Source organism: Dendrobium catenatum, unplaced genomic scaffold (assembly GCF_001605985.2).
Source record: "Dendrobium catenatum unplaced genomic scaffold, ASM160598v2 original_scaffold_66676, whole genome shotgun sequence".
In the NCBI taxonomy this organism is placed as follows: domain Eukaryota; kingdom Viridiplantae; phylum Streptophyta; class Magnoliopsida; order Asparagales; family Orchidaceae; genus Dendrobium; species Dendrobium catenatum.
Window position 1 is genome coordinate 132,535 of NW_021385125.1, and position 26,723 is coordinate 159,257.

Genomic DNA, 26,723 nt, shown 5'->3' on the forward strand with positions numbered 1-26,723 from the left:
AACCTCATATAGGTCATATATTCTTCATAGATCCTCTTAACCTCTTTAATATAGGTTAACGAAGTCATTTCCACCGGTCGTCGGACTATTACCCAACATCGAACTTTTTCCTATCATCAGATTTCTTCCTGATGTTGAACTTCCTACCATCACTGGACTTCTACACGTTGCTGGACTTTCGTCAGGATTCTACCCGACTCGGAACTTCTTCCGTCGTTGGACTTCTACCGGTCATGGGACTTTCGTCAAAATTCTACCTGACGCTGAACTTCTTCTCGTCGCTGGACAACTACCCACCATCGAACTTTCATTGGACTTCCACCTGACGCCAAAATTCCACCCATCGATGGACTTTTGCTTGTCACTGGACTTTCATCAGGCTTCTATTCGACATTGAATTACTACCCATCGTCGAACTACTACCCATCTCCGAACATTCATCGGACTTCTCCCTGATGTTGAATTTCTGCCCGTCGTCGATCTACTATCTGACACCGAATTTCACTAGTTGTCAGACTCGTGACGGACTTCTACCCGATGCCAAATTTCCACCCATCGATGAACTTCTGCCCATCATCAGACTTTCATCGGGCTTTTACCATACGTTGAATTACTACCCGTCACCGGACTACTACCCATCATCATACTTTCATTGGGCTTTCTCACTGACATTGAATTTCTACCTATCATTAGACTACTATCTTTCGTCGAACTCTCATTGGACTTCTACTCGACACTTAATTTCTACCCATCGTCATACTACTATTCGTTGTTGGACTCTCATCAGACTTCATCTCAATGCCAAATTTATACCCGTCACCATACTTCTACCCAACCTCAAACTTTTGTTTGATCCTAGACTTCCACCGATTAATGTCGAACCTTTGCAGAATCTCTCGAAGGAGGAGGAAACTCTTACTCAGTGAGAAGCCCTAGACCTGGATAGGGGATACAACCTGAACAAGACTAGAGGATTTCCCCAGCATGAGACAGAGAAGGAGAAGGGGGAGGAGTCTCCTTCTTGCATAGAGGGGCCCTGGGCCTAGACAAGGGATGCCGCCTATGTAGGGCCAGGGTAAGGCCTCAAATGAAAGAAGAGAGAAGGGGGAGCTGCAAAGTTTCATACCCCTTAAGGGGATATTTATAGGTGTGAGGGAGAAATTATGAAAGTTAAAAAAATATATTTTTTGGGAGGTTTCTTAAACCTCCCACTAAAAAAAAGTTAAGAGCCGCCTAAGGCGCCTCTATTTAAAAAAAAAAACTCTTAAGAAAATAAGGAAAGCGAGTCCTGCATAAAAAATGAAAAATTGAAATTACGGGTGGCACTGTAATCTCAACCCGCCTAATTATTAAAAAAAAATCAAAAAATCAAATCAAAATGGCGACTTTATTTGTAAAGCAAGTCGGCAGCCAATCGGCTTAAAAAGCTATAAAGTATATTTTCAGACTTTCAGAGCTTCGACATCTAAAAATAGGAGGGCAACTGATATATTATCAAAAAATTATATTGATCGGGCATGAATCTTGAGGGATAATCAAGTTGGATACTTCAAAAATTCAATCGAAGATCATCTGAACTCTATTTTCAGCAAACTTATTATCGAACTAAATGTCTATGAAGTATGAACCTAATGACACCAAATTCAACTCAATCCGAGCTCAAATGGGTCCAAATCAAGGACCTGAAGTTTTGTTGAAGGGTTCAAACCACAATTTGGATTGCCAATGGTTTTCAAACATAATATTCTTATAGTAGAATCAAGCGGCTCGACGAGACGAATCTAACGAGCCCAAGATCACAAAATTCCAACATCATTAAGACCTTCAAATGTCTAGTGAATGATCCATGATCAAGGGATTCAACATCAATTGTCCATCCAATCCACTCCCAATAATCCCTTGATCTTCCTCCTATTTACGGGTCATGCCACTCCATGAAATCTATAAATAGAACCTCCCTTCCTATTGAAAGGGGGGCACAAGAAAGAGAGCAAGAGAGAGAGATCGGAGATTGCTCTTGCCTCCTCGCTCCTCGACCACCGCCTGGAGTTGCGTCGGACCACCACTTGAGGCTCTGAGTTCTGTCGAACCAGCACCTGAGGCCCGGACTTCTATCGGACCACCACCTAAGATATGAACTTCTATCAGACCACCACCTGATGCCTAGAGTTCTACCGGCGTACCTCCATATTACTATGGTCTTTCTAACCCATGTTTCCTGACAAATATGGCCCTTCCGACTTCCATAGTCTACTACGGTCCTTCTAACTTCCATCGCCGAATAACGATCTTTCTGACCTCGATCTTCTGCCAACTATGATCCTTCCGACCTTCCTCGCTAGACAACGGTGTTTCTAACCCCTGTCTTCTACCGATTAGGGTCCTTCCGACCTTCGTTGCCTACTACGATCTTTCTGACTTCTGACCTATCGACTATGGTCCTGCCGACTAAAGAAACATGCCTATATTGATTATTGTAACTCTCACCACATAATGCGCTCTATATGATGTACATTTATAACATCAAGCTAAGATCTTCTCCCAAGGGCCTCATTTTTAATCGACTGCAAATACTAGTGGATTCATTCAAATTGGACCACCCCATGATTTTTCCCACTTTTCAAGGGTTTCCACGTAAAAACTCATGTCTCTAACAAATGCTACGTCATCTCTTTTATCTATTTGTGTACTGGATATTCGTACAATGCTAAGACATTAAACTATATATTTCTCTACCGCCACAAATATTCCAAGATGCAACAATAAGTGATTTTCATCTTACTTTAATATTTTATCATTTTAAAATAATATATTCAACAGAAAAAAAAATAAAATTGCCAATGACAATTCAAAGCCCGAGTGAAAAACCTTAAGGGAAGTTCAAAATAATTAAATTAAGTCACCGCTATAAGAAATTTCTGGCTTTGTCATTATAGAGAAATTAGGGCTGGCTGACCAATTTATTAAAATATACATGTATATATTTGGTGGGAGATCAAGCGCGAGGCCTACTCAAGTTTTGGAGGGGCAAAGCCCCCATGGGCCCCTCAATCCACCCCTCCGAGTATACATAAATAATATTTTTAATGTGATTTAAAGATTATGATGCCACCTAAATTTAAAAATATAAATGATAGTAAATATGTAAGAATTTAATGATATGTATAATCCCTCAACATTAACTAGAAGCACATTTGCATTTATCTCAAACATATCACACTCAGTTCATTAAAATTAAATAATAATAATAATAATAGAGAGAGAGAGAGAATCCCATCCTTTCCCATGCATGCACCAATGTTTACTTCCATCGTGCAGTTCAAACCAGCTATGTTACAAGTTAGCAGACAGAAACACAAAAGCAACAGAAAAACACTGTACTTGCAACCCTTCAACATTACAAGTTCAGAGCAAGATCAACCTGATTATCCAGTTTAAGGGACTAGGAAATACCCGAGTCTTTATCATCATCTTCTCCAATATCAGCCTCTTTCACTTCTTGAATCATCTTCAGGACTTGCCATGTGGTCGGTCTGCTTTCCGGTGAAGAACGAACACAAGCTGCAGCAACATCGACAATCATCCTCAAGCGTTCATCATCAGCCCCTTCGTCATCCCTTACCGAGCGAACCCAGGTCGGCAAATCAGTGGCAACAAGGAAATGGTGCTGCAATGGAGGCTTCCCTGTGAGGAGCTCCAGTAGAAGCACGCCGAAAGCATAAATGTCCGACCTGGGTGTCAGATGCCGATTTGATTTCCGGGTTTCAGGAGCTCTGTATCCCGAATCATTTTCAGGATCAATTGGATCAACAAGAAATGAGAGACAATTATCAGTGAGGCAGGCTTCAAAGTCCGAGCCCAGGAGCACGTTTGATGATCTGATGTTTCCATGTACTAATCTGGAGGCTTGGTGGATGTATGCAAGACCCTGAGCAACATCTTCTGCGATCTTCAAGCATGATGTCCAGTGAAGGGGCTTAGCTCTAGTGGATCTTGAACCTTCAAAGTTAAAGATACAAGAAAATGCTCATTTCTGATATTATGACTCTGAAGCCAATTTTAAAATTTACTGCAACAAATTAGACTCGGGCACCTAACACTCAAACTCTATGGACTGATCCATCTTTCGGATGCCCTCTGTTGAAAGGTCGCCCGTTTATGGAAGAAGGAATCTGTTACAGTTAAATGATATTGCATTAAATAAATCCTAATATTCTTTATGGATATGACAGTTCCCATAGTGGCATTTAACTTAAAGGGTAGAATCACATGACTGCGTCTAGGCGAACTTGGATGAAAACAATATCATCCTACTACGAGAGAATAATATTCATTGACATATTTTTCATAACGTAATCACTTACCACTTTCAATTTGATGTTCAGGTAAGTAAAAGCACTGGTAGAGAAAATATTAAGTGAAATGATCCTTAATTGACTACTTCGACTATCTAACTCTACATTATTATAAAAGTTATTATCTTCATCAAATACTAATATTCTCACATAATAGAAATGTTGACATTGATGATATGATGCTCGGTATATTTTCTTAGCATTTTTTGTTTACTTTTCATATGTTCCACGTCCACATAACTTGATCATGTTTGTAATGCTGGAAAATTGTTATATATGTTGGCTTAGTAAAAAATTGATATTATCTTCCATAAGAAATCCACTATGACCTTTTTCGACGTGAAACAAATATTTTCAACATGAGAAATCCATAAAAATCTTCTAACAAGAAAGTTTCGTGAGGCTTTCCATTATAAAATATTCAAAAAGCATATAGTATAATTTTTTGAGGAATTTTTCTAACAAAATATAACTCATAAAACCCTCCAACATAAAACAAGCCATAGAATTTTTGACATAGGAATCACAAAGCTTTTCAACATAAAACAACCCATAAGGATTTTCAATATAAAACAACTTATAACATTTTTTTTTTATCCCAAAGATAACTCATGAAGTTTTCCAATACAAAGCCATTCATGAAACTTTTCAGCATAAAATAGCTCGTAGGTCTTTCTAATCATAAAGTAAATCATGAATCTATCCGACATGAGACAAGTCATAACTCTTTTCAACATAAAACAAACCAAAGATCTTTCAAACATAAATCAAGTCACAAATCGTCTTAAAGCTCAAAGAAAACTATATAACGAAAGATATGCAACATTGTAATTGAAATATAAAATAGATGAAGTCATCTATATGATTATAAGTCTTTTCCTCAAGTGATGTCAAATATGCTTCTATGTATTTCTCATAAAATAATAATATAATGCTAACAAATGACTTTCAACATAAACAATTTCTCCCCCATCAAACTTATTTCTCATATCAAAATACGACTTTTACTCGAAGCCTTAACGCTTATATGAAATATAAATTCTCTCTCATAACATCATTCACTAAAATAGAATTTGCATGATCTTTGAAACATTAATGTTTATATGAATTTTACATCATAAAGTCACAATTCATTTGAATATTAAGCCATAGATATTCACACAAACTTCTTAATTATTCATAAATCAAAGAAATCGTGAAGATGATAGTACTAAATAGACAAAAGACAAGAGAATAATCACATTATGTCACACCGACTTTATCAAGCTATGAGAAATTCCATTTCATGTTTGTAATGTCTAGTGCAACTTTATTTTCCAAGCAGAATGGCTACTATCTTTCTCTAAAGAAAAAATCAGCAATAGAAAAATTGGGATTAAGGAGATGTCTTACTGATTTCATCCAGTGTTAATAACCATATCATTCTACATTATTGTAATAACTTTTTTTTATTTTTTATGTCATAGGTCTTGATGAATTTTCTAAATTATATCTTACTGGTTCATTTCATAGCTGTCAATGGCACAAAATAGCGCGCGCCATGGCGCACGGCGCGGCGCGGCGCACCTACGGCGCCATGTTCATGGCGAGGCGCATGTGTTTAAAATAGCGCGCGCTATTTGCGCCACATGTGAGCCATGGCGCATTGCGCACGACGCAAAATAGCGCGCCAAATTGTTTTTAAATTTTGGTATACTTATGAATATTTTTTATACCGCTCGGTATCACTAGTTACATGCTATGTACCGCTCGGTGTAACTAGGTACACGCTCGGTATCGCTAAGTACATGCATGATACCGCTCGGTACCGCTCGGTACATGCTTTGTACCACTCAGTACAGCTCGGTACAACTAGGTACACGCTCGGTATTGCTAAGTACATGAATGATACCGCTCGGTACTGCTATATAAATGCTCGGTATCGCTCGGTACATGCTCGATACTGCTAGTTATATGCTTTATATCACTCGGTATAGCTCGGCACCGCTCCCTAATTTCCATACAAACAAACCCCGCCAGGGGGCAGCGCCCCCTTGGACCCCCGGCAGCCCCCATATTATGTTTCTTGGACAATATTATGTTTCTTTTATCTAAATTTATTTGCTTTTAGGTGATCATAAAATGTCAGATTCAGTTCTTATAGGATTATGAAGTAGCGGTACCGAGGGTGATGAAGAGGATTATGAAGTAGGAGACAATGTTGAAGAAGATAATGAAGCTTTTTTAACATTTGCTGATGATGATGATCCCCAAGAAGAGTAAATTAAATTCTTATTTGATCTTTTAAAAAAAAGATTGTAGTATTTGAATTATGAGATATTTGAATGTTACTTAGTCAAACTTATATATGTTATGATAGTCTTTTATTATTATGATAGATTGTCTTTCATTTTTAATAATATTTTATATTCATACTTATTATTTTATAATTTTTATATAGCTTGCGCCATGTTCAAAATAGCGCGCGCCGCGCCGTGCGCTATGCGCCATGGCTCCAAATGGACCTTTGCGCCATGGTGCGCCATTCGCCGTTAACAGGTATGGTTCATTTACAAACTCTGACCCACTATTTTATTATTCTCCCTCACATTGTTTTGTGAGTGGGTTAATTTTTTTCTTGAAAATGATGAGCATGTTGGCTTAATCTCAAACGAATATATTCTTTCATAATTTAATATTCCTATAAAACTTTCAAGTTGTTTCAGAGCTTCAATGTTATTCGTAAATTTTCTTATTTTAATGCACTACAATTTATCCTTGGCCAATTATTCTATCATGATATTCATAATGTTATTCAAATTGTTGCAAATGTTCTTCACAAGAAAAAGAAAACGCAAGTATAATTTCTAAAGCTAAGGATTTATAAAACAACTAACTGAATTAAATGGTCTGTAATTAATAGAAACTCACATAGCCCTCCATCGGCGGAAGCATTTACTAAAAATCATGCTGGAGAGAAAAGAAGGCTAATCACGTAGAATAAGGTAAAGATAGCACCAAGGCGAATTTTTAAACCTAGTGCAAAAAGAGATTTGTATGAAAAGAGATAAAGCTCAGTTGAGTATAATAGAGTCAGTAAAAAAATATCAAAATTGTACTAAAAATCGATCAAACCCAAAGAGCAAATGAGACGAGATAAGTTAGGTCTCAATTAATATATAGAGGACCTGGTCAAATCTCTTGGAGCATAGAAAGGTTAGCCAAAGTGAGCTGCAGATATGCAATACAAAAAGAGATATTTTGCAACAAACTTTGATATGGTAGAATTTTTTTTATAAGATGTTTCCATATGCCCATGCATGACCAATGAACTTTTATTTGTAGGCAAGGATTAAGTTTAGTGTTATAGATATGGCTATATGACATAATTACATAGAAAATACATAAACGGAACACAATGTAACTAGTTGTCCATGAATGTCTAGTGATCAATTATACACACGAATTTGGAATGAGTACCAGATGCAAGTTGAGTACTTTTGGCAAGTTCATCTGACAATAATGTCTTAATTAGGACCATGAACGAGCCGATCCAAAGGGGACTTGAAATTGGATTGAAAAGGGTTGAGGATGGATCGAAAATCAAATCGTGGCTCATTTTTGTTTAATCCAAACTTGGTTCAAAATTCAATTGATCTCGAACAGGCACATTTTGATTTCAAGCTAGCTCAAACTGCATTTACTCAAATCTTAAGAATATATATTACATATTCACATGGCAACCCTTAAAATCACAGCCATTAAAACTCAATCAAACAGCTTTATAAAATAACAAAAAGATGATTTAAAGTGAAGAGGCTTCGAACTCAAGTCAAGGAGATATCAAATACCTTACAATCAACTACTCAATGAAATAAATGATATTAAAATACACTTAAACTTCTTTATATGTAAATCAAAAATTATATTTTAAAAACATATATATAATTTTTCAATCAAATTTTGAGTCTAACCAATAAAATCCAACTATGGCTCAAACTCAGATTAAAAATTAGTTTGATCTGAACTTTCAACTCATAGCTCAACTTGATTGCTTCGGGCTGCGTTCGATTCAAGTTGAAAATAGAGTTGATGTTCAAGTGATCAACGATCTTTGAGTTAAAATCTCACCCCTACCCCTAATCCGCTAGCTAGTGCTCAAGGCACAAGTTTCTAAGTTCTTAGAGTGAATACCCTTAGCTAATGAGGCACTTGGGAAAGTTTAATATCTCAGAACTAAGGACCGAGTTTGGGTTGATTTTTTAACAAGTTGACATCATTCAATTTTTGGCCACTCAAGACTTTGGATTGTTTCATACTAGGTATGTTTTGAGTTATAGACAATTCAAGCCAATTAGTAATTGAAAACATATAGCATCTGATTCATGTTCTCATAGCATTTTGATTAACCTAACAAAGAACAACATAGGTGTACATCCATTCACTGATTCTCAACGCTTTTGAGAGGTAGATGAGAACAAGAGAATAAAAATTTCAACATATACAATTTGACCTCGATGACATGATTGATTTGGAGTGTTGGCTCTACAAATAGTATGAATCATAAATCCTTGGTAAATAATAAATTTGAAGTTCATGGTTAAGTTTTAGAACCTATTTGCTTGCATTTCTGTTATTTTGCAACTATTTAAGAACTCTCATTATGTGACAAATTTAAAGTTCTAATTCTCATGGAGAGCAAGAAGTCCGAACACATTCCAAACTTGATAGCTGATGAACTTTAAAAATAACTTTTGTAAGGCCACCAAGCAAAGATATTCAATCTACTTTCGCAGAGATAGTACCTGAGGACAATTCAAATCAAAGGCAGGGATCAATTTCTCGAACACACCCACCCATGTAAGGAACAAAGAGAGTAATAGAGAGCAAGATTTTGAGGAATTCATTGCAGAAGGTGAAGTTACTGGCAAGGAATTACGTGAGGTACGACTTGCATACTAGTGAAGAAGAGACTAGTGATGATGATGAGGGGTCTGCTAACAAGGAATTTAAAGCTCATATAAAAAGAGAGAGTCTAGGTTGATATTTCCAGAGGTTAAATTTCCAGAGCTGCTTAACAAGATAAGAGTACCTAAAAAGCGCAATAACATTCAAGTCAGCAACAAGGCTAAGAAGGCAATGGCAGCCATTTTGCAAGGTTGATAGAGAGTGCTTTAATGAGATGAAGGCCAAGCATGATTGTATTACCATAAGTCACCCCATTGAACTGCCCAGGAGATTTTCCCAAGATGTTTACCAAAAAATCAATGAGGATATGGAAAAAGTTATAGTCATAAGGAAGTTTTTTAAAACTTTCAAAATAAGCCAATTTACAATTGAGACTGAATTTGTCCCTTGCTAGCTGATCCTCGGTGGAGATCTTCAACATAAGGTTGCTTTTGAGTTTTGACCCTCAATGTTATCATGTTCTAGCAAGAGCTTTGATGTCTATATAATGAGTATAAGTTTTATTTTTAATGAAATGAAAGTTAATTTTCCTTTGAATTTTCTTGTTATCATTAGATAAGTTTAGATCCTCTAACCATTTTATTTAATATGCACCACCTTGCATTCGTGAAGTCGAACCACATTATATTATAGACCTTCAGTATGAAGTCAACCATATTGAAGGCAATCCTTTATTTTGAAGTTGTAGCTTTGTTAATAATTCTAGGATGCACGAACAAGGACATGATACGATACGGATACGGAGTAGTATATTATTAAAAATATATGACACATACACAAATTGAACATGACATTATACTTTTTTATATTTTTAAAATTAAAAATAATATATATATATATATATATATATTAAACGAAATAAATACAATAAACTTATAGAAGTGCTAATTATTTTTTACTGCACATTGTACAATATATATATAAAGATACATACAAAATATCAAACAGCACAACTTAACCAAATAACAAACAAAATCATAGCATGAAAACTAGAACTATATATTTTTTAAAAATTCTTTTATTAATGTTATTTCGTTCTATAATAAACTTATAGAGTTATACTTAAAGATTATTTATTTAAAGAATTCATCTTTATTCCCTTTGATTATATAGTATTAATTTGAAGAAACTCAGGATTGGCACCGAGAGAAGAGAATGTCAATCATTGCCTTATTGGGGCTTTAGCGTCAAGACGGGAAAGGATTTTAGTCGTTGTACCTTGGAGTTGAGCTTTGGCGTCGAGAGGGGAGATGAAGTTGAGAGACAAACATGCGAGAGTCGAGCTTTGGAAGCCAGTGGTTAGATGCATACATCCGGAAATGTCAATCAAAACCCCTATCAAGCATGTGAGTAAGAAAAGTTCGAATACGAAGATTTGCAAAAGAAATGTTGGAGAGGGGAATGAAAAATAGAAAAAGCAAGTTTCTTTACATAATTTGAATTAAGATTTTATGGCATGAGTGTTAAACATGCGCGTTTGATTATTATTATTATTTTTAATTGGATATGTGACTGCTATGTTCAACAAGCATCGAACATTACATACCCACTTAACATGAAATGTTGGTGCATCATATTAAGAAGTCCTACTTTTATTCAAAAGTCGATTTTATACAATGAAATTGACCTTTAATGATAAGGTTAACATTTGATCATTAAGTCAACCTTTGGTTATGAAACCAATCTTCTCTAATAACTTGACCTTTAATTATGACACCAGCATTTTAACAAGTCAAAATGGTTCATCACTTGAAATCTTATGTTGATATGTAATAATGATAGATCTTGCTCAGATTTGACTGTCAAATCGACAGCCATATTAAAAAGATCTAGTGGAATGAGTGCTCCAATATGATATGGAGGCTTAACTGTTAATGTTTCCATTCTTTTCTTTTCCTATAAATAGGGATTATCCATGAGGCTTTAGCATATTTATGAGATTTAAGAGTTCTTGCTTTTGTTGTCTTCTTTGGGTTCTCTTATTCATTGCTACTTTCTCTATTATTCTTGCTATATTACCTTTGATTCAATGATGCGGTTATAATCAATAATCTGGAGAGCTAAGCAAAGTCCAACTGGAGATCTACTTTCTCAATCAAGGAGAAGAATATTAGATTTCTTCTACTAGAGTTGTGGCTTCTCGAAGTCTACATAATTAGGGCATCAAAGATAGTGAAATTCCCCTATTCTTTTTCTAACACAGCTGTATTTCTACAAGGATCAATTCAAGCCAAGGCCGTGATTCTCCTTTATGTCACTGATAATCAAACTTCTTCAATCTAGTGTGGCTCAAAAAGAAGCTAAACCCCTTTGTCGGCATTTTATCCTTCATAGTACTCTTTCTCAAAGAACAAATGGCAAAGTGGAATTTGAATATCTTCATAAATCTGTTCCCAATGAAAAGATTCTAAGAGGATTTGGTCATTTATTGAGATTGATGGATAAAAGAACAAAGTGAAGGATTGGACGAATAAATATTTTTTTCATCAACTCGACCAAAGAGAGGCTGACTAAGAACTTGATCCCACCAAGTCTTTTTATTAAGGGGTACAAACAGTTTATGGAACCTGAAGATTGTGCACTCGACTGCAAGGTCCACTTATCAAAGTATGATCCATATAATACTCACGCTCAACCTAAATTAGTTAGTAAGATTTTTTTGTTTACTTTACATTTGATTTTTTTTACCTTTCTTTATTAGATTTAAATGAGAATTTAACTATTAACATGGCACAATAGAGAAAAATGATTCATGTAATTGACCCCACATTGTGGGATAGGCTTGATGTTGTTGATGCTGTTGTATCTAAATGGATTAAGTTGGCGCATCTTGAAAACATTGAGATTCATGGTGACTTGCATATAACCATGGAGAGGGGCTGAGGTGTTGATGTCGATTGCCAGAAGCCTTAACAATGCAAATGAGAAAAGAAATTTCATTTCTAACGGGAGGAATCCTCTGAAAGGTGACAGGCAAATCTTGAAGCCCATAAAGCAAGGCTAGATGTAGAGGAATTGATGTGAAACATGTAAGCAAACAAGGATTGCTTTTGAAAATTAACAATACTTTGAACTTTAACTTTGCTAATTATAACTTATGCTTCACCAAGTTAGATTTCTTAGAACTTCCCGTTAAAAGATCAATTAATAGCAAGTAATTACAATTGAGATTAACAAGATACTTGCAAGTAGTAACAAAATAAAAGTAAAACTAATGGCAAAGAACAAAAATCCACGGCGTAACAACAAAACATGTTCACCTCGAGTTCCTTCACACTCGCTCTTGAAGTGAGGTTTAGCGGAGAAAAGGTAGAAGCAACCCTAGTGATGCCACCACAAGACAAGTGACGCGTAAGGTTTTATTTGCCGGAAGAGGAGACATTGTGGGTCGACTGACGATTTTTCGATGTCCCGTGGATTATTGCTCATCAATCGTATCGGCAAGATGGTAGAGTATGCGGTTGACGTAGCTCTCCACTGAATCCTCATATGTCCAGTCTGGATCGAAGAAAGGGGATAGCAAGATGTCGATTTCCCCTTGAGCGTTGTATGCGAATTCGTGGTAGACCTCAGGGTCGGCCATGCACCAATGGTAGAATATAGACCTGTCAATTTCGGGTTACGGGTCGGGTTCGGGTCGAACCCGAAACTGTCCCGGCACTATTCGGGTTCGGGTTGACCCAACCCGATTTTGCAAACGGGTCGATTTTCTGGACCCGAACCCGACCCGCTTCGGGTTCGGGTCAACCCGACCCGACCCGCGGATACGAAAATGCGGACGTCGGCGACGCGGAAATGACTTGGGCCGCCCGCCGCCTGGCCTCGCCTCCTCGGGCGCAACGCGGCAACGCGCGCGGAAGTGCAGAACTGGCCTGAGATGCCTGGCCTGGCCGCCTCGGGACGCAATGCGTCAAGCCTTAGCCGGCATTCGGCAACGCACGCGCCACGCGGAACTGGCCACTGGCCAGTCTGGCCTGGCCTTGGGACGGCGCGGAACTGGCTTGGCCAGTTGGCGGCGGGGCGGGACGGCGCGGAACTGGCTTGGCCAGTTGGCGTCGGGACCCAATGTGTCGCGACTCGCGTCCAGGAAGCGCGCGGGTCATTCCGGGTAGCGGTAGACGGGAAGCGCGCGGGTCATTCCGGGTAGGGGCAGCCGGGAAGCGGGTCATTTCGGGTTATTCGCGGGTTTCCGAGTCAACTCGAACCCGACCCGATTTTTTAAACGGGTCTGTTTTCAGGACCCGAACCCGACCCGTTTCGGGTTCGGGTCAACCCAAACCCGAAATTTTCGGGTCGGGTTTTCGGGTCGGATCCAATATTGACAGGTCTAGTAGAATAGAAGAGGGAATTTGTCTTCTCTTCTTCTCTCCAAAGCTCATGAGAGATTTTGGGTTTCAAAGAGAAACAAGGGGAGAGGGGGTTGGGCTACCAAGGAGAGAGAGGGCAGATTTGGAATATCTGAGGTTTAGGTTTGGGACAGAGAAACTCCAAAAAAATATGAAATTAATTTCAGGTTTCAAGTGATTTTGGAGGGAATTGCATTTGAAATTGATTTCAAACTCAAATAGGGTTTTAAAGAGGAAATTCAAGATGGGTGGAGAATAAAGGGGGGCCGGCGACATTAAGAGAGAGAGAGAGAGGTTCGGGAAGAAAATTAAGAGCTTCCTAATAGAGCTCTCTAATTTTGGAAAAGAATAATTCAATCAAATCCCATTTAAAATTAAATTGGACTTAGGATAAAAACTTTCCTAATATGGCTTTGTTAATTTAGGAAATTATTTGAAATTCATATTGAGAAAATTTATTTCCCAAATTATTTAGGCTATTTTAGGTAAGTAGTAATGATGATTCAATTCATCATTCAAGGAGAGAGGGACTTGTGGCCGATGGTGGGGCTTGAGAAAGAAGTAGTGGCCGGCATTGGGGATGGCGGGGGGGGGGGGGGGGGGGGGGGGGGGGGGGGGGCGCGGAAGGCTATGGGTCAAATGGTTTGAGGAAGGTGGAGAGGTGGCCAGCGATTGCTGTCAGCCGGTGGCTTGAGGAGGTGTATGGGGCGGCCAGTTCGGGAGGAAGAATGAGAGAAAAGAAAAGAAAATAGACCACAAGCCACGTACTCTTCCAATGACTGGTGGGTATTACGCTCGCCCTCACCTAGGGCTCTCTCTTCTCTCTAGTGCACACACAAGAAAAAGAAGACAAATATCAAAATTTCATTCAATCATTCATTAAGCTCTCACAAAGCACAAAACCACTATATATAGGTCTCAATCATAAAGAAAAGAAAAGGACTCAAATACCCTCAGGGCTACAATGAAAACTCACTACCCAAAGGGGTAAACTAGGAAAACTGAAAATGCAAAAAATAAATAAAACAAAATATACATCAAAAGTAAAGACTTAGTATCGTAGCCGTCGATCTATAATTCCGTCGTTGGTACACAAGTCAGAATCTCTGAGCGATGTTCTCGTCTGGAATTTAGAGGATTTTCTCGTCCAGAGACTCCAGCACATGCACTAGTTCCTATGATTTTAGAGCCATCTTCTTCTTCAACTCATTAAGTGGCAACTATCATATCTCTTGCATTGAAGTTGAACCCAAAGACAACCTCTACAGCAACAGGTTCAAAAGGGTTGTGCATAGGTCGAGCTCCATGATGGAGGTGCCATCATGAGGCAAGGAGATTGTTATCCCCACTAAAGTCAATGCCAAATCGAGAGTTAGGTCATCAACTTTAATGAGGGCAAAAAATATCTTCTAACCTATAATATGACCCCAAATAAGAGGTTGAAGGCATGCAAGACCAAGAAGGAAAAGGAGCCCATAATCCACAAATATAATGGCTTTAATCTCTCTAACAAGATGAAGAAGGAAAGGTAACATTCAATTGAGAGGTTTATGGGCTATGATAGGGGTATGATCAACTTCAACATTGATACCCTAGAGGTAAGGTGGAGTTGAATTTGGCTACATATCAAATTTAGACCTATGATCATTTCAAATAGGCTCCACAATAAACTGAAGGTGCTCATAAGAAATACACATATGGTTGTTATGTGTTGGCAATCAGATTTCATCATGGTAAGAAACTATCAGAGATTGTTAGCCAAGTAAGAAGGTAAAGTTGATGTATCAATATTGTAAAGAAAAGAATAACAAAAGGATATAAAAGTTACCTTCAGCATGGACATATCTATCTTCTGAGTGACTATCGCGATAAAGAAGTTTGAGCAATATAAATCCTTAGATGTCGCCACATTTTTGAAAGAGCAAGTATCCAAGAAGTTGACTTCTCTTGCGATGATAGCTAATTAAATGGAGTTGAAGGAAGAATTTGAAGAAGATGCCAGAAGCTTATGAAAGGCTAAGTTCCAAGAACCAACAAACCCATGAGACAATATGCAAATAATAATCAAATTTTGTAGTTGCAGAGTATTATAAATAATTTGGGCTCACCCCTAACAACAAATACACAAGTTAAATAAAAAGAATCCCAGTTATGAATTGAAGAATTCTATGGCTTGACTAACAAATACACAAGTTATATGGAATAAAGGTCGATTAAAAGAAGTATGCCCTACTATTTAGAGCGTCAAGGTGAAGTCCAAGTTGAATGAGCTTCTAAGCAAGGCCAATTGATCAACAACATCATTAAGTCGCAAGATTACTTGAATTTTATCTCAAAGAAATATGAATAAGGAATCATCCTTTTCTTAATGATTTTGGTCAAGCAGGATGTTATATGTTTTAAGAGAGCTAATATTGCTAACTCCACCATAATATAATAAGCATGATGAAGATGATGACAAATTAGATGGAAGATGAGCAAGCGAATAAGAATATAATGTTTTTTTTTTTTTATATTTCTTTGTAAAAAGTCCTACAAGATGAACTCAGAAAGCAACTTGTAAACAATAAATTGGTAAAATACGATTTATAGTTTTACTAAACTTCATTTTATAAAATGTATCTATGAATATATTTCTTAAGTGATAGAGACTAAGATTATTCTTGTTGGGATGAATTTCTTGATAAGCCCGTCATTGTTCCAAGTCTTCTAGGCCATTAATCCAAAGTATATCATTCACAAGTCATTATCTTTTTGTATGGATCTCACCTTATGCCAGAGCTTTCAACTTCAAAGGAGTAATAAATTAATAATCTCTAAGACTGAACATTATAGTGGACTTCTCTTTTGCACCAAGGGAGTCGGACATATAAGGCTTAACCTTTTAGTTCTTCAACATTTTTAGTATTTAGCGTGATACATATTATGCAACTTTAATGAATACATATGAATATTAATATTGAAATCATTAGTCAACTAGTACATAATAAAGAGTAGCATATAAAAAATTGTATATGAGCGAATTGATCATTACAAATGATAAATTGAAGCGACTCCTATATAAGGTAGTAAAGAATTACGACTTGTAGATAAAAATGACTTATATAACAGAGATTAATTTTAATTCACATTAGAGATTTCAAATAATGATAAATATGATATTGTTATGAGGTTCGTCAGCATTTTGCTTTGGGTAAAACTCATTCTTAGAGTTAAGGTTAGAGAAACTTCATCAAATCTAAATCATCCATCTACTTGTCGACTACAACTTGTTTACAGGATTAGTCTTAAAACTTTAAAGTTGTCCTTAAAAAATGACTCAAGTCGCCTACCAAGATTACTCTAAATCTTGGTTAACTAATAGAGTATGCATTAAAAAAATATTTTTATCTGATTTTGGCCTAAGTCACCAACATCTCAATTATCTTGGCATGAAGTGTAGTCTACTTCAAGAAAAAAATTAATTGACTTAATGATCGAACCCATTAATGGTTCCACAAATGCATTGAGATGTTGAGTAAAATACTTTGATTTTAGCTCTTCAAAGAAGAGTTCTTTGAGATCTAAGGAAAGTAATGTAGCACAAAGAGCAAATGATAATAGGGACTACTGCAACAACAAAAGTAGGTCAACTAAACCTATTCTTAGCCAAGAGCTTCTGATGTGGACACCAACCGTCCATGCCTATCCGAGGAGCTGAAGATCGATGGTTGTCATCGTCCCATGTTATCTTATATTTTATTTGTAATTTTAATTTTTTTTATTATAAATTTTCCGTTTTTACCCTCACTTAAGAGGGTTGTCCTATGTAAGCCATAGGGGCATATGTGTCTTGTTTTAGTTTCTTAGGCCTATATATAGAGGCCCTTTTTTATGTAATGGGAGGATGAATTATTGAAGGAAAAGTTTATTCTACTTGTGTGATCTCTTAGTGAGTTCATGAGAATAGAAGGATCTCATTGTGAGTTCCGAGATTCCAAAGATCTCTTAGTGAGTTCTTGAGGAAGTGATCTCTTTGTGAGTTCTGAGATTCCCAAGATCTCTTTGTGAGTTCTTGAGGAAATACTTGAGGTTTGTAGCTCCCTAGATTTTTGAATTTTTTTCTCTTATTTCTCCTGGCATTTATTTTCCCCTTCCCCATCTCCCTACACCCGCCGGCTCCACCTCCCCAAATTCCCACCGCCGGCACCCAAACTTCCCCACCCGCCGTCCCCTAGGCACCACCACAATCAACGGCCCCTTTCCCCCCATAGCTCCCAAAATCTGAATTCAATTCCATCATAAAATCTTTCCTAATTTAGCCCATCAATTTAGGAGGAGATTTAAATTCAAAATTTATAGATTTGAATTTAAATCATCTCTTAAATGATTCCCCTCTAATTTAGGAGAGGTTCTCAATCAACATAAATCTGAAATTAATTTTCAGATTTATGTAACCAATCACCTTAATTACTTGGGCCCACCTCTTTAATGCCTAACCCCTCTCTCTCTCTCCTTTGTCATTAAATGCTCCCAATTAAGACTCCTTAATCACCTCCCTCTTGCCCCCATTCCATTATGATAATTTCAATTATCATAACTCCCTTCCTAATTAACTCCAAGAGAAAAGGAAAGTAATTACCTCAATATGAAATTTGAAATTCAAATTTCAAAAACTTTCCTTATTTGCAAATCTTAATTAGGAAAGTGCATAAATTCAAGTCTATTTGAAATTCAAATTAAATTGGATTTCATGATAGCTTTCCTAATTCCCATGAGTTATTTTGGAATCTCTTAAATCCCTCCACAAAATCCTCCTCCCTCTCTTAATGCCGCCGGCCCCATGATTGGGTTCCACCTTGAATTTCCCTCTTAAGCCCAACTCCCATTTGAACCCTCCACAAAATCCTCCTCCCTCTCTTAATGCCGCCGGCCCCATGATTGGGTTCCACCTTGAATTTCCCTCTTAAGCCCAACTCCCATCTGAATTTGAAATCAAATTCAAATTCTTTCTCTCTCCACTCTCCACCTAAGCATCAACTAATCCCTCCCTCCTGCCTTGGACTCGCCACCTGCTTCCCCTATCTCTTCCCTTCCTCCACGGAACATCCATTTGTTAAAAGGTTCAGGTTTTCCCTGCTGTCACAGAATTCCAGCCAAGGAACATCTGATTCTGGCCACCTAAAATCACCAAACTGTGGGCTGCTCTCTCACAACCTGCTGTCCAACTGTTTAGGCCCAATCCTTGCTGTCCTGAGGAGTTTCCAAGGTCAAAAATTGCTATCCAAGGAAACTGGATTGCTGTCCGCTGATTTCTGCAGGCTTCCCAAAACCGTATCTTTCATCCGAAAGACTCCAACTGCTGTCCACTTCTTCCCCAACACCAAAGTGACTACGCCGGAGCTCCGTATTTGTCTTTCGCTTTGGAATATTAAGCGTTCAAATTTCCTTTAAGAAACTCATCCATGCAATTATGTTTCACATCACTTTGGTATCAGAGCATGGTTACCTGGGGTGCGGACTAGACGGAGTCAAGCTCTTTTTCACCCCGGGAGAATGATGTGGACATCCAACCATCCATGCCTATCCGAGGAGCTGAAGATCGATGGCTGTCATTGTCCCACATTATCTTATATTTTATTTGTAATTTTTAATTTTTTAAATTATAAATTTTCCATTTTTACCCTCACTTAAGAGGGTTATCCTATGTAAGCCATTGGGGCATATGTGTCTTGTTGTAGTTTTTTAGGCCTATATATAGAGGCCCTTTTTATGTAATGGGAGGATGAATTATTGAAGGAGAGTTTATTCTACTTATGTGATCTCTTAGTGAGTTCATGAGAGGAGAAGGATCTCTTTGTGAGTTCCAAGATTCCCAAGATCTCTTAGTGAGTTCTTGAGGAGGAAGTGATCTCTTTGTGAGTTCCGAGATTCCCAAGATCTCTTTGTAAGTTCTTGAGGAAATACTTGAGGTTTGTAGCTCCCTAGATTTTTCAAATTTTTTTCTCTTATTTCTTCTGGCATTTGTTCTCCCCTTCCCCATCTCCCTACACCCGCCGGCTCCACCTCCCCAAATTCCCCACCCGCCGTCACCCAAACTCCCCCACCCGCCGTCCCCTAGGAACCACCACAATCACCGGCCCCTTTCCCCCCATAGCTCCCAAAATCTGAATTCAATTCCATCATAAAATCTTTCCTAATTTAGCCCATCAATTTATGAGGAGATTTAAAATTCAAAATTCAAAGATTTTAATTTAAATCCTCTCTTAAATGATTCCCCTCTAATTTAGGAGAGGTTCTCAATCAATATAAATTTTAAATTAATTTTCAGATTTATGTCACCAATCACCATAATTGCTTGAGCCCACCTCCTTAAAGCCTAACCCCTCTCTCTCTCCCCTTTATCATTAAATGCTCCCAATTAAGACTCCTTAATCACCTCCCTCTTGCCCCCGTTCCATTATGATGATTTCAATTATCATAACTCCCTTCCTAAATTAACTCCAAGAGAAAAGGAAAGTAATTATCTCAATAAGAAATTTGAAATTCAAATTTCAAAAACATTCCTTATTTGCAAATCTTAATTAGAAAAGTGCATAAATTCAAGTCTATTTGAAATTCAAATTAAATTGGATTTCATGATAGCTTTTCTAATTCCCATGAGTTATTTTGGAAGCTCTTAAATCCCTCGACAAAATCCTCCTCCCTCTCTTAATGCCGCCGGCCCCATGATTGGGTTCCACCTTGGATTCCCTCTTAAGCCCAACTCCCATTTGAATTTGAAATCAAATTCAAATTCTTTCTCTCTCCACTCTCCACCTAAGCATCAATTAATCCCTCCCTCCTGCCTTGGACCTGCCACCCGCTTCCCCTATCTCTTCCCTTCCTCCACGGAACATCCATTTGTTAAAAGGTTCAGTTTTTCCCTACTGTCCCAGAATTCCATCCAAGGAAAATCTGGATTCTGGCCGCCTAAAATCTCCAAATTGTGGGCTGCTCTCTCACAACCTGCTGTCCAACTGTTTAGGCCCAATCCTTGCTGTCCTGAGGAGTTTCCAAGGTCAAAAATTGCTATCCAAGGAAACTAGATTGCTGTCCGCTGATTTCTGCAGGCTTCCCAAAACCGTATCTTTCATCCGAAAGACTCCAACTGCTGTCCACTTCTTCCCCAACACCAAAGTGACTACGCCGGAGTTCCGTATTTGTCTTTCGCTTTGGAATATTAAGCGTTCAAATTTTCTTTAAGAAACTCATCCATGCAATTATGTTTCACATCACTTTGGTATCAGAGCATGGTTACCTGGGGTGCGGACTCGATAGAGTCGAGCTCTTTTTCACCCAGGGAGAGTGATGTGGACATCCAACCGTCCATGCCTATCCGAGGAGCTGATGATCGATGGCTGTCATCGTCCCACATTATCTTATATTTTATTTGTAATTTTTAAATTTTTTAATTATAAATTTTCTGTTTTTACACTTACTTAAGAGGGTTGTCCTATGTAAGCCATAGGGACATATGTGTCTTGTTGTAGTTTCTTAGGCCTATATATAGAGGCCCTTTTTATGTAATGGGAGGATGAATTATTGAAGGAAAGTTTATTCTACTTGTGTGATCTCTTAGTGAGTTCATGAGAGGAGAAGGATCTCTTTGTGAGTTCCAAGATTCCCAAGATCTCTTAGTGAGTTCTTGAGGAGGAAGTGATCTCTTTGTGAGTTCCGAGATTCCCAAGATCTCTTTGTAAGTTCTTGAGGAAATACTTGAGGTTTGTAGCTCCCTAGATTTTTGAATTTTCTTCTCTTATTTCTCCTGGCATTTGTTCTCCCCTTCCCCATCTCCCGACACCCGCCGCTCCACCTCCCAAATTCCCACCCGCCGTCACACCAAATTCCCACGCGCCGTCCCTAGGCAAACCAACAATCACGCGCCCTTTCCCCAATAGCTCCCAAAATCTGAATTCAATTCCATCATAAAATCTTTCCTAATTTAGCCAGCTCAATTTATGAGAAGATTTAAATTTCAAAATTAAAGATTTTAATTTAAATCTCTCTTAATGATTCCTCTAATTAGGAGAGGTTCTCAATCAATAATAAATTGAAATTAATTTTCAGATTTATGTCACCAAATCACCTTAATTGCTTGCGCCACCTCCTTAATGCTAACCCTCTCTCTCTTTATCATTAAATGCTCCCATTAAGACTCCTTAATACACTCCCTCTTGCCCCCATTCCATTTATGATGTTCAAATTCATAACTCCCTTCTCAAATTAACTCCAAGAGAAAAGGAAAGTAATTACCTCAATAAGAAATTAATTCAAATTTCAAAAACTTTCCTTATTTGCCAATTTCTAATTTAGGAAAAAAAGGGGGGGTTGGGCCCGCATAATTTCAAGTCTATTTGAAATTCAAATTAAATTGGATTTCATGATAGCTTTCCTAATTCCCATGAGTTATTTTGGAAGCTCTTAAATCTCTCCACAAAATCCTCCTCCCTCTCTTAATGCCGCCGGCCCCATGATTCTCCACCTTGGATTTCCCTCTTAAGCCCAACTCCCATTTGAATTTGAAATCAAATTCAAATTCTTTCTCTCTCCACTCTCCACCTAAGCATCAATTAATCCCTCCCTCCTGCCTTGGACCCGCCACCCGCTTCCCCTATCTCTTCCCTTCCTCCACGGAACATCCATTTGTCAAAAGGTTCAGTTTTCCCTTCTGTCCCAGAATTCCAGCCAAAGAAAATCTGGATTCCGGCCGTCTAAAATCTCCAAACCGTGGGCTGCTCTCTCACAACCTGCTGTCCAACTGTTTAGGCCCAATCCTTGCTGTCCTGAGGAGTTTCCAAGGTCAAAAACTGCTGTCCAAGGAAACTGGATTGCTGTCCGCTGATTTCTGCAGGCTTCCCAACACCGTATCTTTCATCCGAAAGACTCCAACTGCTGTCCACTTCTTCCCCAACACCAAAGTGACTACGCCGGAGCTCCGTATTTGTCTTTCCTTTTGGAATATTAAGCGTGCAAATTTCCTTTAAGCAACTCATCCATGCAATTATGTTTCACATCAGCTTCTCTTTGGCCTTGTAAATAAAAATTAAAGGTTTAGGGGCTTAGGAAATGATATGGAAGTGTTTAGAAAAAAATTAAAAGGTTATCATAGTAAGAAAATGATATGATTTATGGAAGCACTTTTGCTATTCACCATAAGCAATATTTGGAAGATGCCACCAAGGAAATTCCATATGTGAGAATTTGACTAACAAGCTCATCCCAAGAGCAATTAACAATTTAAATTTTATCCAAACATTATTAATATCTTCATGATTTTAGCACGGTTTAAAAAAGAAAAAAACAAAAAAGAATAATAGGAGAGAGACATGGGCCGACCCTAATTAAAAGATTGCAAGGGGGTTGAAGCATCCCTTGGAAAAGGGGAGTAACTCCTCATTACACTAGTCATGTAGTCAGCTACTCTAAAAGCTAGTTGCATGGCTATTTTCATTTCCGTGTAAGTACTTCACATTTGAATTCAAGCACCCAATCCTTCATTGAATTTACTCAACAATTTGAAATTTAAATTTTAAAAATTTTAAATTCAAATCTAGAAAATGCCATATAATATAACAATACTTAGTCTAACACAAAAAACACATATAAGCAAATAAATTAAGTGTCCTATTTGGGCTATTGTGATTGGCCTTTGTCTGGCTATAACTTTCTTTCTAGTTTGAGTTCTTATGGTTGGTACAATCCCATCTCCCATCTGCTCCTTATGATATATCATGGGATCGAGAGAAGAGGCATTGTACCTTCAATTGGTTGAATGTTTGGACACATATGTCGATCCAACGAAATCGTTTAGTGTTCATTACTATTTTGAAAAAATGATGAGCATTTGTCTCCACATTTTGAGATGAAGCAACTAAAACTCACAATTCATCATATAAGTAATAGTAATTCTTTTTATTTTCTTGAGTTGTTAAGGTCCTTTTTTATTCCGTAGGAGAGAGAAGAAAGCCTAGAAACATCCTTGAACCTACTCCAAATATGTAGATTAAGGTGCATGTTATACTTCCTAAGTGTAATGAAAGTATCTAGAAGATATGCAATATGGTGAGCTAAGTTCTTAGTTTTCACAAGTTGTCAGCATAAGCTCCAATGTTCAAGCCACTTTTTATCATTATATACATTGTCTTTCACGCACTGATAAGTCACTTAAGCTTTCTTTAATCTAAACAACATAACATTCTAAAGGTTCATCATGAAGGCGATAGAAAAACCATGATAATACCTCCATAAGGGTGGTGAAGAGAAGATGAGACTTAAATTATTCATAAAAAAAGAGAGGGAGATTGTTGACTTGAAATGAGAACATAGTCCATTAGGTTTAACTTCCCTTTGTAAGAATCTAGCATTGACATCATGAACTTTGGTAGCAACTAGACCTTTGTGGTTTGAACGGAGAATTTATAGACGGAGCCTAATGCTTTTTGGATGACAAGGGAGATCAATTTTGCGGTACTTCCCTTAAAAATGTAAGGTTCATCATCTCCTGAAATAGCTACAGCAATAAATTTGCATTGAGATGGTGTCAGTGCCTAAGAGAAATGACATATCCATGCTCTTAGGGAGCGTAAGAAAGATAAAAAAATTTGTGCAAAGCATTCAAGCATCCGCCAGATCATCCTCCAGGGAGGATCCTCTATATTCTACACAAGTTAAAAATTAAAGTAATAATTATGTTGCTCAATTTGGAAGGACCTATCTCAATCTTCAAGTTGATCCTAGATCTAGTTTTTAGTCTAGATATTTTTCATGCTCACCACATCAAAGAAAATGTTGAATCTCAATGTTGTTAACATAAAGATACTAAAACATTCTAAGAGATATTGATCAAAACAAAAAGTAAAAAGGATGAGAGAAACAATGTCTCAATTAGTCTCTTAATGAATTGATCTATAAAGGATCCAATCGAACCCATTTGAGCAAAGAATGATTATTCAAACTAAGCTACAGAGAAAATTTTAAAGAGATATTTTGAGAAGAATCATAGAGAGAGAATATATCAAATATTGAGGTGACTGAGTTTTTTGATATGATTTTTATGTGCCAAAGAAAAATTAGCAACCCATTTTTAATAAGTGAGATTTCAGTTAAGCATTAAAAAATTAGCTACAAGAAACAATTCCATATATTGAAAATTTGGTGTATCTAATTGTACAGCCAGCGAGTTGGACTTGGAATCAATTACAAGTCAAAAAGCACAGGCGGGTTAAGGATTAAGACTGACTATAGGTGTGTAAGAGAGCCAAGTCAGCTCGAACTAGACTCAGTAACGAGCTCACGAATCGAGCTTCGAGATTGAGCTCCAACCCGAGCTCGTATATTAAACGAGCTCAAGTTCCAGCTTGATGAGACTAGACTCGTCGGCTCGCGAGCTCAGCTCGTTTAATCTGATATTAAAAAAAATAAAATACTTATATTATTTAAAAATAAATATTTTGCTTCTAATGCAACCAAAAATACATAACATTAATTACATTTAATGATATTAATGCAAGGTGCAACTCCTAGAAGTTTTTTTTTTTTTTTTTTGAAAGCTGGCAACAGGTTATTTCAAGAAAATTATTAATTATATTTTAAAAAACATGCTCCTCTCTTCTTCCAATAAAAAAAGCATATTCTTTCATCTTCAACCTCTTCTTCTCCACTGGTAAGCTCGTCCATGGATCTCAAGTTCAACTCCCAATATTCTCCGACAAGCCAAGCCCATTGTAACTCTGGCGACTAGACAACTTCTCCGGTTAGGCAAGCTCACAACTCAAGCTAGAGGCAAATCAGGAAAGCCGAGTTCGAACTCACCATATAAGTTTGAGCTTGTCTCCGAATTGATGAGCTGCCACGAACTAGCCCAAACTCGAGCTCAACTCGACTCGTTTACACCCCTAACTAACTACTCTTTGCAAGTTCTTCTGCAAGAACTCCTAGTTAAATTGGTTAGTATTTTTGCAAGTTGTCAAGCTCTTTGGACAAATAGCCTTGGCTGATGGATGACTTTATGAGTCCCTCAAGAAAATTAATGTTTGCGACTTAAAGCATGGATAGTTCTAAACTATAAGAAATTCAAGCCAATAAAATCAATAATTTTTAAACCTAATTTAGGTTTGAATAGCGCTTTGATAGACCTAAACCATGCAAACTCGTGTACATAAATAGTTTACAAACTTGTTAAATTTGAGTTGATTAAATATTCTCAAAAAATATATCTAAATAATTATATTTAATTATTTTATAATATTTAGACCTTAATAATCTTAAATTTCACAAAAAAACAACAGCAACATCAAGTCTTTATCCAAAAAAATGCATTCAAATTATCACTAAGTGAATACAATATTTTACAATCATTTTTTTCATTTTCAGAATATTACGACAAGCACAAACATGCATAAGTGGCCTTTTGAATTTACAAGTCCACCAAAACTAGAACTAAATGCAAAAAAATAAGCCACAAAATAATAAACTAATTAATTCCATAAAGTTTTCACCTTCTGTATTAATCTTCTCATAACTGAAAAAGGTATCTTTTTTTAACTAAGCTGTTATCTTAATAGAAAGGACATTTCTTAAGGTTTTCTTTGGAGAGGCTCCCAATTAGAGTTGCTCTAACTAAGAAGTGGTAAACTAACTTTAATGTCAAATTATCTATGACAACTTAGTACACTATTCAGCATTGAAGTTTATGTATAAGGGAGGAGGTATGCCCATTAAATTGTCTGGCACTCACACTTAAGCCAACTTAAAACCGTCACTATTTAATCAAAGTGCTAAAATTATAAACACATTTTAAGCCTTGGTAGTTGTCACTCTTCATTAAGCTAAAAGCTTATGTGCATCAAACAATGGAAATCAAATCTGGACAGAATCACACACGAAAATATAGATATGTCAGTAGAAAATTCATCCAATTAAGCACAAATCTTGATACAGTATATGAATAAAAATTGTCCAAAATCAGTATCGAGATCATCCAAACTTCGTGAAGCTTTGCTTGCATATGAACTTAAAATGATCTATAATCAAAGAATCAACATGGACTATCTAA

The 26,723-nt window shown here is 37.2% G+C and overlaps 1 protein-coding gene across 1 annotated transcript in view; it reads right to left on the reverse strand.

Moving 5' to 3' along the window:
* Positions 1–3,194: 3,194 nt before the first annotated feature.
* The window catches only part of LOC110095648 (probable inactive receptor kinase At5g67200), a 29,372-nt gene continuing 5,843 nt past the window's right edge, over positions 3,195–26,723 (reverse strand). The window contains exon 2 of the mRNA XM_020821268.2: positions 3,195–3,999. Within this exon, the coding sequence (XP_020676927.1) occupies positions 3,443–3,999 (557 nt within the window). The 3' untranslated portion in view covers positions 3,195–3,442. The remainder of the gene's footprint in view (positions 4,000–26,723) is intronic.